At 40.5% G+C, this 12,596-nt stretch overlaps 1 protein-coding gene across 13 annotated transcripts in view; it reads right to left on the reverse strand.

The window, feature by feature from the left end:
- CAMTA1 (calmodulin binding transcription activator 1) overlaps positions 1 to 12,596 on the reverse strand; it is a 2,014,371-nt gene that overhangs the window by 9,631 nt on the left and 1,992,144 nt on the right. For 8 of the 13 annotated variants that reach the window (XM_073603612.1, XM_073603611.1, XM_073603609.1 and 5 more), the window contains one exon: positions 6,451 to 6,632. The exons of 4 other annotated variants lie outside the window; for them this stretch is intronic. In XM_073603612.1, coding sequence (XP_073459713.1) covers positions 6,451 to 6,632 — 182 coding nt within the window. Of the gene's footprint in view, positions 1 to 5,946; positions 5,980 to 6,450; positions 6,633 to 12,596 lie in introns of all 13 variants that reach the window. One more of the 13 variants, XM_073603613.1, reaches the window with a different exon arrangement.

Raw genomic sequence — 12,596 nt, forward strand, 5'->3', positions numbered from 1 at the left:
GGCTAATATTTTTCATAAGTTCACTGTAGGGGCTCATTTACATTTCCATTAGCCCTCTGGAAAGCTTTCTGCGATAGATCGCTCTTCAGATCATGTTCTACAAGTGGTGAGGAGGCCTAAGGTTGCATGGTTACCACCTGTTTTAGCTCCTTAAAATCTGCACCATCTCCTGGGGTGGCCCTATTCAGTTCAACTGGGGGCCACTTGTGTATACCTTCATCCGCTGCCTTTGCAAAGAAAAGGGGAACAGTTGGATGGCAGTAAAAACACGGTTAAACTGTGTTCCTCTACTACCACCCAACTGCAAGTTTAAACAAGGCCTAATGCTACCCTCCTCAGCTACTTTTACTTACCCTAACCACTTAGCTTACCTGTCGGTAGATAAGAACCCCACTGTGCCAGCCATCAGCTTCCAACTCTGCTCACCGCCTCTTAGACCTCAGATCAGAGTGGCAATAGGCATTGCAGAGCTGAGGGAAATCCTAGGTTCCTCCTCGGGTAATCACATGGCACAGCCGATGAGAGACCTTGGAGGACTTGCCTTACTCTATGGGTGCTGCTGTATCTAAGGTCTGCAATGTACATTTTACAGAGGGAGGAATTTGTGCTGTAGGCGATTTTAGCTTTTGGAGTGTAAATGTTTGTACTGGAATAGGTTTTTTTCCCATTTTGAGGGGATGCGTGTTAATTGTTCCTGACTTCTGAACTGTGTGTTATGTACTATTGACCTCTGCTCTGTACTTTACATACTACTGACCTCTGCTCTGTGCCTTACATAATACTGACCTCTGCATTATGTGTTAAGTACTACTGACTTCTGCTCTGTGCCTTACGTACTAACAACCTCTGCATTTTGTGCTATGTATTACTGACCTCTGCTCTGTGCCTTACATACTACTGACCTCTGCACTGTGCATTGCATAATATGGACCTCTGTACTCTGTGTTACATATTACTGATCCATGAACTGTGTATTATATACTACTGACCTGTGAATCTTGCCTTACATACTACTGACCTCTGAACTCTGAATTACTTACTACTGACCCCTAAACTTTGCGTTACTTATTGACTTCTGAACTCTGCATTACTAATGACCTCTGAACTCTGCATTACCTACTTTTGACCGCAGAACTTTGCGCTACTTATTGACCTCTGAACTCTGTGTTACTACTAACCTCTGAACTCTGCAATACCTACTACTGACCCCTGAACTTTGCATTACATACTACTGACCTGGGAACTCGTCACACCCTACTTTTTAATGGGGCCTTGCTAGGTTATCTCCTTTATAAAGAAAAAAAAGCTTGCTGCACGCTGATGATTTTTGATCTCTTCCATGTTGTTCAGGTAGATCTCCACCTCTCCAAGGTTGCCTACCCTCTGGTCTAGGGGGTACCTTTGTGAACTGAGAGCAGCCTCAGCCTCTTGAGTTATTGTGCTCCAACAACTACCAACGAGTTGCATTTAGCCCCTCTGAGAAACATGTCCAGGATCGAGTACTTCGCTGTTACCTTTGGACATGAAACTCTAATGCTGCGTACACACGAGCGGACTTTACGGCAGACTTTGCCCGGCGGACTTTTCGACGTACTTTACGACGGACTTTCTGAATGAACGGACTTGCCTACACACAATCCACCAAAGTCCGTCGAATTCGTACGTGATGACGTACGACCGGTCTAAAACAAGGAAGTTCATAGCCAGTAGCCAATAGCTGCCCTAGCGTGGCTTTATGTCCGTCGAACTAGCATACAGACGGCGGACTTTTCCACCGGACTCGATTTCGACGGAATAATTTAAAACATGTTTCATATCTAAGTCCGTCCAACTTTTGAGAAAACAAAGTCCGCTGGAGCCCACACACATCGAATTGTCCGACCAAATCCCGTCCGCCGAGCAAAGTCTGCCGTAAAGTCCGCTCGTACGCGGCATTAGCCACCACTTCCTATTTTAGTGCTGAAGGTAGCATAGCTACATATTATTCAACATTTATCAAGGAAGTATAAATGGTGCCCACATCCCAGGAATTTAATGTGCAACCTAGACCCCTAAATGGTCAAAACAGTAGGAATTTTAGGACATCAAATTGTATATAGACTTTTTTTTAAAAGATACATATTTATTTAAGCACATTAAATATTAAAATATCATGCACTGCTGTTTGCGTTTAGAATACACGTAAAGACACTAACACATAAAATTTCTACATTTCCCCATCATAAATTCTTTATATACAAAATACGAGGCACAACTTTTCTATCCTAAAAGTCTTTACCTGATAGGAGATGGTCTCAATGCGTCTCTCAGGTCCTGATAAGTGAGCTTCAGAAACAAATGATCTAGTGTGGACATGAGGTACCGTTGGTTGGGTTTCTGCCCTCCTGCATTTCCTCCTTCACTATTTTGTTGCTGATGTCAGGATGGTGGGGACCATGATCTATCTGGGGATGCCTCCCTATTTCACTGTTTTTAATGGTTTTATATAATAACATTGCTGTTTGCATAAGTCTTTCTCTACCTTTTTACTCTAGAGCAGTGGTCTCCAAACTGTGGGCCAGGGGACAGATGCAACCGTTTGTATGCTTTTATCTGGCCCTTGGGGCACTATTTTATTTACTAACACCAAAAAGGGCACAATTCCTCCTAATCACACCAGTGATGGAGCACAATTCCTACCTATGACACCAATGATGGGGCACAATTCCTCCCAATGATACCAACAATGGGCAAAATTCCTCTCAATGACACCAATGAGGCACAATTCCTCCCACTGACCAATTATTGGGGATTGTTTACTCACACTGATGCTGGGACATTTTGTACTCCCAATGGACACAGTCCGGCCCCCCGAATGTCTGAAGGACAGTAAACTAAAGTGTGTAGATCCCTGCCCTAGAGGAACCCTTGGAATCATTTTTGGGTCTCCAAAAGGTAGTCATTGTCCATTGGTGATCATTGGGAAAAAGCCCCTTACAATGGTGGTGGTCAGTGGTAAGAATTCTCCCCTTACAGTGGTACTCGGAATGTCACCCTCGCCAGTCATGCCATGTAACTTTGGACCTGGAGCTATTCAAGCGCCTTCAGATGGGTGGAAAGGTAGCCACAGCTCAAAGAACCCCTAGCCACCTCTGAAGAAACCCTATGGTTCCAAGGAACCCTCTTTGAGAATGGCTGGCATAAGACATTGCCTCTGTTTTCATCTCCTGATAAGCTGGGTCAAAAGACAATGTGTTGAGACTGTCTCCTATCAGGTAAAGACTTTTGGTGTGGAAAAGTGCCTCATATCTTGTGCATTCACAACTTATGATGGGGAAATGTAGAGGTTATACAGTATGCTTAAGTGTCCTTTGATGTCCTTTAAAGTCCCATTGTTTTGACCTTTAGGTGGTGGAACGTGTCTACCTCCTTGTCTCCTTCTCCATCTGTTAACCACCTGTCATATGAGCTTCAATAAAGAGGATTTTTGGAAGTGCAGTCTTCCAGAATCCATTGCTTTATGTCTAGGTTGTACATTGCAGGTATTCCGCATTGGGTATATCACCGTCTACCATCTTCCCACCCAACACTGTACATATCCAGCAAACAGGGGAACCTCAACATCCAGACTTACAACCAGTGGTCTACAGAGCACTATGCCTCACAGTTTTTTACATAAATATATTCCAACATGTCTTCATATCACAGAGGCTGTAACTGCTAAAAGTATTATTTTAGTATATTTGTCAAAGCAATTCCATAACCGGCAAAAGGAAAATGGTAAAGCCATTATTGTTTACACAACATGGCATCAAGAGGTGTAAAGTCACAGGTTGCAGGATATGTGAAATGTGTGCAAAGCCATTTCCGAGGTAACTAATCTCTTAACTGGTTATTTAAAATGTCACTATGCATAAATATTGCTCTTAGAAAGCAGAAATGATGGATACTCGAAGCCATTTTCAAGCAAATTCCCCAGGAATTTTTTTGTTTAAAAGAGTAACAATTAATCAAAATGTGTCCAGAACTTTACTTTTCTAGTCATAAACCTGTAATATGTGTTTCCTCCCTTTCAATGAAACGTCTCAGTGGACAAGGGACAACTTTTAGCCGTTAAGTCATAAATGAAAACTAAACAAATAAATTCCCTGGGGTGGCAGTGGAAATAATGTTAGTCTATTTTGATGATCTCTATGTATGAGAAAAAGCCTCAGTGTAAAATAAAATTGTAATTTACAGCCAGATCAGATTTTGTAATCCCTTCAGTGCTGACAGGATATAAAGAAAACGTAGATAAGACTTAGAACCCTTACTGTTGCTGAACAAAATAATATTACAGTTTCATTTAAACAGTTGGGAACTTTGCTAAAATTGTTTATTATTTTATTAAAATTATTGTATAATTACAAATAATTTTTATTATTTCTAATTAGAAAAATGAAGTAGAAAAGAATTAGAACCCTTATTGTTGCTGAACGAAATAATATTAAATTAAATCTTATACATAAAGAATATTAAAGGTTTATTTAAATTCAAGGTGTTCAATGTATACTTTTTATACAAGACCTTTATTTTATTTTCTCCTATTCTTACTATTCATATTGATATTGACAGAATAACAATATTTTAAAATATGTTTTATAATACTGTGCATAAAAAATTACTATCATAGCAATTGTAAACTTTGGTAAAATTGCTTTCATTGTATAAAAAATTATTGTATGATTACAAATAATGCTATTATTTTTCATTAGAAAAATTAAGTAGGTAGGACTTAGAACCCTTATTGTTCCTGAACCAAAGAATATTACACTTTTATTTAAATTATGTTCAAAGTATATGAATTATACATGACCATTAGTTTATTTTCTTCTATTAATGACAATGACAAAATAAATTTTTTATAATATTGTGTACAATAATAATTGTAAATCTTTGTTAAAATTGGTTATTTTATTAAACATGATTGTATGGTTACAAAAAACCTTTTGAGTATATTTCTTAAGGTTACACAATAACAAACTGACTGTAATATGACTCACAACATTCAGAAATTATTTTTAAAAAAACAATCTTTTGTAGGGATTTAAATATATATTTTTGCAATTAAAATATAACTAAAGCCTCCCATTAAAATAAAAAAAATGTACTGCAGTCACTTTATTATAAGTACATCTGCACTTCCCTACTGAAAAGTCTAACAAAAACTTATTGATCCTACCAGTCTCCCTGATGCAGCTTCCTGCAACAGTGTAGCAACAATGCTGCACTGCTCCTTAATTGAGAGCAGAGTTGTCACCACCATGTAGGTAGTAGGGGGTGTGGCTATCAGCATTGTTACTGCTGATTTGAGAGCCCATAGTTGTCAATAATCACCTGACCACACCTAGTCCTGCCCACGGCTTTCTTGATTGGCTGTACTGCCTTTGCTGCTGAGACTCTCCCACTGTGACCTGCAGTGTCTGGGAGGGGAAATGTGTGAGACCCAATAAAGGAGGACTTGGCTCAGTCAGGGAAAGAAAAGGAAGTTTTTTTTTTTTTTGTTTGCTTTAGGAGGCTTGTGCATCATATAATAACTGGATTTGGGACTTGTTTAGACTGTCATACATGAATCATTAGATGTGTTTTAGTTATTGTATGCTACATAAAGGTTTTTATAAACATTTTAGGTGCTGCGTATAATTAAATCTAACGTAATAATTAAGATTTATGAACAACACACCTACTTTTATACTATTTTTTTATTTATTTTTTTTATAATAAACTATTAGAGCAAAATGAAAGAATGTTCTACCAGCCAAATTTGAGAGAACTGTATGGCACATGCACTCTATATAAAATAAATGGAAAAAAAAAAAAAGAATAAAGAGCAGTGTGCTGAGGATAGTGAACTACCTCTGTTGTCATGCTAAATACAGACAGACCTGATGGTCCGCAAGCCTAAATATAAATTAACAGGGATCTTACCTTGGAGTGTGATCTTTAATCTAATTAACATTACTGTAAGTAATGCAAAAAATAGAAAACAAATATTATGTTAGAAAAAAAAAAATAATAATACAAGACAAATATTTGCAATCAAAAGAGTAAATTGTTTAAAGGCTCTTTAAATCTTCAGATTATAAAATAATTGAATATGAATATATTTTTTTTAAAAATCTCCTCCATTATGTCATATTTGATTTATTAGTATTTTTAAAACAACTGGAGGAATACAAACAATATGAAAAATTACATATAAATGATCTATTTTAAACTTCACGTAACACTTTAATATATTGTGCAGATCACTTTCCACTAAGCAACAGTCAGAGGACCTAAGCGGCGCGTGCAATATAATATAAATGTGAAATTTCAGCACAGAAGGGGTTAACAAAGTGAATGTATGCACATAGAGAAGGAGTACTGCATTTCTAGGGGGGGTACTTTAGAAAAATATCCCAGACACGCTGAGATGTCTTGTTAAGTTACCTGTTGCTCTTAGAGCTGAAAGTGCATGTGGGGTAATTGGGGTATGTGATATCTTGCCATTTTCCAGAAATCTCATTAGGAATGGAAAGTAAAAAAGAAAGAGTGGCCCAAAAAGACTGACACCTCTGAGAATTCTTTCTGCAATTTAATATACACATGTTTGCTCCAAAAACATTCAGACCCTGCAAGAAGTAAATGAAAGAAAATTATTTTTAAGAAAATTGAGGCAGCATAAAAAAAAAAAAACATACATAGTTATGAAATTGACCCATACACACAATATTTGAAAGCTATCTACCCACCCCCCTCCCCCAAACATTGGATCGACCACGCTGTTTGTTATCAATTTAAAAAGAAAATTCTTGGCTAAAAATAATCAAGATGCTGTTACAACTGCTAGAATATTTTGCTATATGTGAAAAAATATAAATAATTATTGATAGTAAAAACATTTTTTTAAATGAATATTATATAGTTTGTTAAATATTTTCTAGCCTAAACATCTAAAATAGGTATTTACAATATTTGGTCGTTTTACGTATTGATTCTTTAAATTGTTTTTATATATTGAATTATTAGTATTTTAGCAGAAAACTTTTTGACCAATGGGGAGTGGTGAAAATCCTCTGATACAATGAAGTAGCCAGCTACTTGGTAACATCTATTGGAACAATTGTTTATTGTTTTTTTTTTTTTTTTTGTAAATGTCTTTTTATTAAGTTTTATGAAATACATACAACATTAAACCGCATATTGTTTATTGGTTACATAGCAGGATACAGCAGTAACATGCTAATACATTTCAGCCAAAGAAAATTCTGCATCTAAGTTATGTTAATATTGTAAACCCTAACAGTGAATTTCTCTTATTTAGTCCCTTTTGGACTGTTAATATACTATGGAAAGTGTTTTGTTATATCTATTTGATAAGTTAAAAAAAAAAAAAGACCTGTTGATCTTTCCAGAAATCTTATGAGATGATAACTTCCTGTGCTTTAATTTTGTGCTGAGTTTTATAAGTTACATTGTTCTCTAAGGACTACAGAACTATGCCATGCTACAGTATGTTCTGAACAATACAAGAGTGCAGCGGCGGCCTGTTCATTAGGGGTGCATGGGCGCCGCTCCCCCTATCCATGCGTCCGGCTCCCTGATCTACATGCAGGGTGCCAGATAATGGATTCCATTGGGGGGGGGGGGGTTGAAGCGATGTGATTAGAGCCAGAGGCTCTAATAGGCTTCAAAAAAGGTGGACTCAGAGCGCAGAGCACTGTGCTCCGAGCCCACACAGTTGTGTGACAACAGCGAATGAATATTCGCTATTGCCACACTGATCCTCCTCCCGGTCAATCAGGGAGCGTCACTCGTTAGGCTGAAAGGACTGGCGATCCTATTGGGCGCCTAGGAGGAGGAGGGAGGAGACGCACGGCGGCCACCTGTCCGCCACCTGTAGGAGCCCGCAACCTAGACAGGGTAAGTGCCGGACTTGATGACCGACCAACTGACCTACCGAAAGCCGCCAGCCGACCGGGGGGGGTTGCCCCCCCCAAAAAAGACACCAGCCACTGCAAGAGTGGTGGGGTTCTGTAGTCCTAAAACAGACGAATGAATGAGTGTTGTCACCCTATAACTGGATGTGTGTTACTGGCAGGATCATCCGGCGACAGAAAAAACGAATGCAGCCAGTATATCTAAAAACTGGTAGGGTGCGTTACATAGTACATTTTTCTTCTTGGGCTTAGTTATCCTTTAAAGTGGTTGTAAACCTTACAGATGTAGCAACCTGCTCCAGACAGGTTAATGCTGTACCCGGACTGCATGGGTTAACTGCTCATTTTGTGAAGGGGCGAGCAGAAAGCGGTACACTCACCCGATCTTATGCTCCTCGCTCCCCCATGATCCAGCGGTGGACTGTTCCTGGTGCCTTCACATCCAGAGCAGGTCTATTAGTGTGATGACGTCAGGAACAATCCACCATACAAGACCACTAGACCATGGGGGGTTGGGGGTTAGGAGCCACAGGGACTGGTCTTGCAAAATTATTTTTCTGGGATTTCAGCTTTTAAATTAAGTTTTGGCTATTCTACACTCAGTGGAGCAACAATCTGTTTTCTAGGTCTGGCCAGGTTTACCTAGGCTTGGTGGTTGGTTGCTGCTGAAGCTTAGGAGTAGTAGTGTCAGCCCCTGAGTTGGAAATATTTATCTGACCTCAGCCAATCCCTGGGAAGGGGTGCCCACAAGATGGCTGGGAAGAAGATGTTTGGGAGAAAGGTCTTCTCCTTGGGCTGCTGCCCCTGGGAGGTAGGCCAGTGTCCTGAGGAACTATAGCTGCTAGGCCTCAGCATGTGTCTGGCTGGGGGCCTGGAGGAACCTGGATTTAATGGACACTTGCAGGAAGAAGCTGACCTGTAGAAGCTCTACTGGAGAGGAAATCTTTTCACTGAAGAATGTTGCAGGGGAGCTGGGTGGACATTATAAGTAGGACTTTTTGCCTATAGCTCCAGGTGTGTCTGTGTCTTGAGGATAGACACCAAATGTTGCCATGCGGACTGTGACTGCTCTCAAAGGGGCTCAGGGAAGCTGGTTGTTTCCTCATCTATCTCCAGGACTAACTAAAGCTGCTTTTGAAGGATTTTTGCGCATAAGAATGCTTCTGTATCTGTTTGTGATTTTGGAGTATCCTTCACTCTCACCCCTCTCCCCTGTTAAATGACGTGCAATAAATCTACAAAAAAGACATCCCATAGACAGAGCCTGTGTTTGTCGGTGTGCTTGGAACTGGTGTCTGGGGCTCGCAGTCTTCAGGGGTGAGCGCTATACATATACCAACTGAAGTGACTGGCCTCAGTTGAGAGAAAACAAATCCTCCTACACAAGTTGTACCTGTTGATCTGCACCCTCTCTCCTATGCAGCTGTTCAAAATACACAGATCAAAGGATATTTCTGAGCTCCAGAAGACAGGGATCAGACATCACACTGTGAGCCGGTAATGGAAAAATGTGTGCCGCTCAGGCTACAAGGGAAAGCAATCCTGTGTGCACCACTGTGAGTGCAGGCCAGGGAAGGAGCTTGTCTCGGCTCCAAACAACTGTTTAGCAAAGGATGGATGCAATGCAGGCATACATCAATGCAGAGCCACTGATATTGGAATGAATGACAGTCTCCGCCCACCGTCCCATGATTAAAGTCTGAGGGGCGGAGTGAAACACGTTTGAGGCATGGCCAGGCAGAAGCTTAGGCCAAGACTTCCATTCATTTACCTACCAGTGAGTCTGTAATTATGTGTGGCTTTATAGGATGCCATCCTTTGAATGGACATCCCACACTGAACAGCAGAGACCAGAGAGCTGAGTGTAATCTGAGACCTGTGTGGAAGGAATGGACACATCCTCCTCTACACAGTCTCATAGGGAAATAAGCAAAGCTTGTTGATAGGTGACACTGAAGTCACTGCATTTCTGCCTGTATTTCTGCCTAGTATCAATGGGGTTAACTACATGCAGTGATGTGTCAGCCAGAGGTTAAGTCGCTTCCAGTTGTGAGGGTATATAGGGGAGTGTTACCCGGTACATAAGATGGTCCTTTTTTTTTGCACCTATGGGAAACCAAGGGAGGCTAGACATACCATTGGGGTTCAGGAGAATAGTGGGGGGGTTTATTCTTTGGGGGTTATTTTTGGGAGGGTTGGGTTTTGGTTTTAGAGGGTGATATTGTGTTTAGGAGCAGATTGCACTCTTTGTGGAGCAGGCCACTTCTTTTCCACATGCATACCTATGATGCTGTTTTATTCCTAATAAACAAATTTTGGGAGATAGCCTTTGGGTGTACATGTCTTCTTTTTGTTTTACTTTTCTAGGCTAGACATCCTCCATGTGATTGTAAGTTGAGGAGAGAGTCCACCCAGAGTCGTGAAGTTTGAATAGACAGTTTCTATGTGTTGGAACTGAGCCAAAGGTATGCGTATCATTGTACAGCCTCACCATTAAATAGTCTAAATTGTTGCTACCTCAAGGGGGACGGTCATACTTAACATTGTCTATGCTATAGAAGCGTTGAATGACTTATGTTCAGCTAGTGGGCTTGTTGTAAATAGTCTGTTGTAATGGAATTGACTATGTAAATTACATCTTCTATGCAGACCATGTAACATCCTTGTACCAACCTAGTGAACTTCACTCAATAAATAGGTTTGTTTATTCTACCAGTCTGGTCTGGTCACTGAATAAAGAGAAGCTCATATGTGCCATCTCAGTGTGTGCAAAGAAGGGAACAAGTGTAATTAAATAAGTGTTTTTCAAATGCATGTGGAACATCAGTTTGCAGAAGGAAGAGCAGCCAGTTTGGGAGAGGGGATGGTGGTGGCCAGTGACGGAGAGTTCTAGTTGGAAGGTTGGATTAGTGTTTGTTTAAACATGCCCTTTTTGGCGGTGGGTCCCTATCCTAGAGCTGCTGCGGTACAGAACCTTCCTAGGGATAGGGCCTGGACCACAGAAAAAATGAGGCCTTGAAAATGTATGATGTTCCGCTTTCAAGCCTATAGGTTGGAGCAAGACAAGTATGCTGTGCTGAAGAACTGGTGGTGGGAATATAGTGTTGCGCACTCAAAATACTCTGTAGTCTTGTGCCAGGACAGGTAGGAATAGACCCATGTCACCAGCTGAAGAAGAGGCACGGTCCTTCTGGTGTGGGGCCTGGTTGGGTGGTTTAAAATATGGTCATCCTTGGGAGTTAATCCACATTCCTTATCATTATTTTAGTGAGGCAAGCGGCATGTACAGTGTGGTTCCTCCGTGCCACTGGGCGGTGGGGCCCATGTGTGTGTGTGCTCGTCCCTGGCGCAGGAACGATCAGGCTCAGATAAGTAATAGGGGGGTCTGGGGGACTGGTGCACTACAAGAGGTTCTTCACCTCAATGCTTAGAATGCATTGAGGTGAAAAACCGTAAGGGTTTGCAACCCCTTTAAGTTTCTTTCAATTCACTTGAATTTCCAAGAAGAGAACAGCTTTAAAGGATAAGTTCACCTTTTGTAACATGTTTCAGGGTGTAACATGTTACAAATCCACCGGCCCCCGCACTTCCCCGGCTAACGAAGTCACAAGCGGCGGGGGATCCCCCCCCCCCCCGCTCTGTGTGAGAATCTTCAAAGAACATGGCACGGTCCGTAAAGACATGGATGAGCGAGTTTGGAGTGGAGGAACTTGACTGACCTGCACATAGTGCACATAGTCCTGACCTCAACCCGATAGAACATCTTTGGGATGAATTAGAGCGGAGACTGCGAGTGAGGCCTTCTTGTCCAACATCAGTGCCTGACCTCACAAATGCGCTTCTGGAAGAATGGTCAAACATTCCCATAGACACACTCCTAAACCTTGTGGATGGTTCATGTGCGTGTGAAGGCAGGCGTCCCAGTACTTTTGGTAATCTAGTGTATATGTCATTTTCAAAATGCATTTACTTGTTTCCTTTACTAAAATGGTACAAAAAAATGAAAAAAATCCTCCCACTGAGAGGTGCAATAATAGTTTAATTAATTCAAAACATAATAACATTTACATTATGTTCCATTTATTACAGCCAGATCCAATTAATTGCTTGGGTGCAGACTTGGTGTTTGCTTCCTCTGAAATGTAATTAATTAGAACTGCTTATTTAGCCAAACAAATAACCTCTAGAACTGGAATGAATCAGTCGTGAGAACTGCAACAATTATTGAAAAGCTCATTTTGCCAATTAACAAAAAAAAAAAAAAAGCTTTCAGTAAACCGCCAATTTTAAAGGGTATGTTTACCTTTAGAATGATGCTCTTCAGCTATTCCCACTATCACCCAAACCATCATACCATTGTTAAAACTGGTACAGCTGCAATCCTTTGTTAGTGTTGGCCAACGAGCAATGTGGTCAAGAAGCTGGATTTTATGGTGGCTGCTTTGTAGGACAATCTATGAAATCGTATGATTTTTTTCTTTAGGATTTTGATGACTACAAGCACTAAATTATTTTGCAGGAAAAGCAAATAATTTTAGCTGATAATAATATATTTTTTAAAAGGAGGTGGATTAATTTATAGCTGTGCCTCATTATGCAAGCACCTTCTATGTAGTTTAAGGTTAAACCTCTTTTCTTCTAATTTTAATGAGTGGC

Source organism: Aquarana catesbeiana, linkage group LG10, assembly GCF_042186555.1.
Source record: "Aquarana catesbeiana isolate 2022-GZ linkage group LG10, ASM4218655v1, whole genome shotgun sequence".
Taxonomy (NCBI): domain Eukaryota; kingdom Metazoa; phylum Chordata; class Amphibia; order Anura; family Ranidae; genus Aquarana; species Aquarana catesbeiana.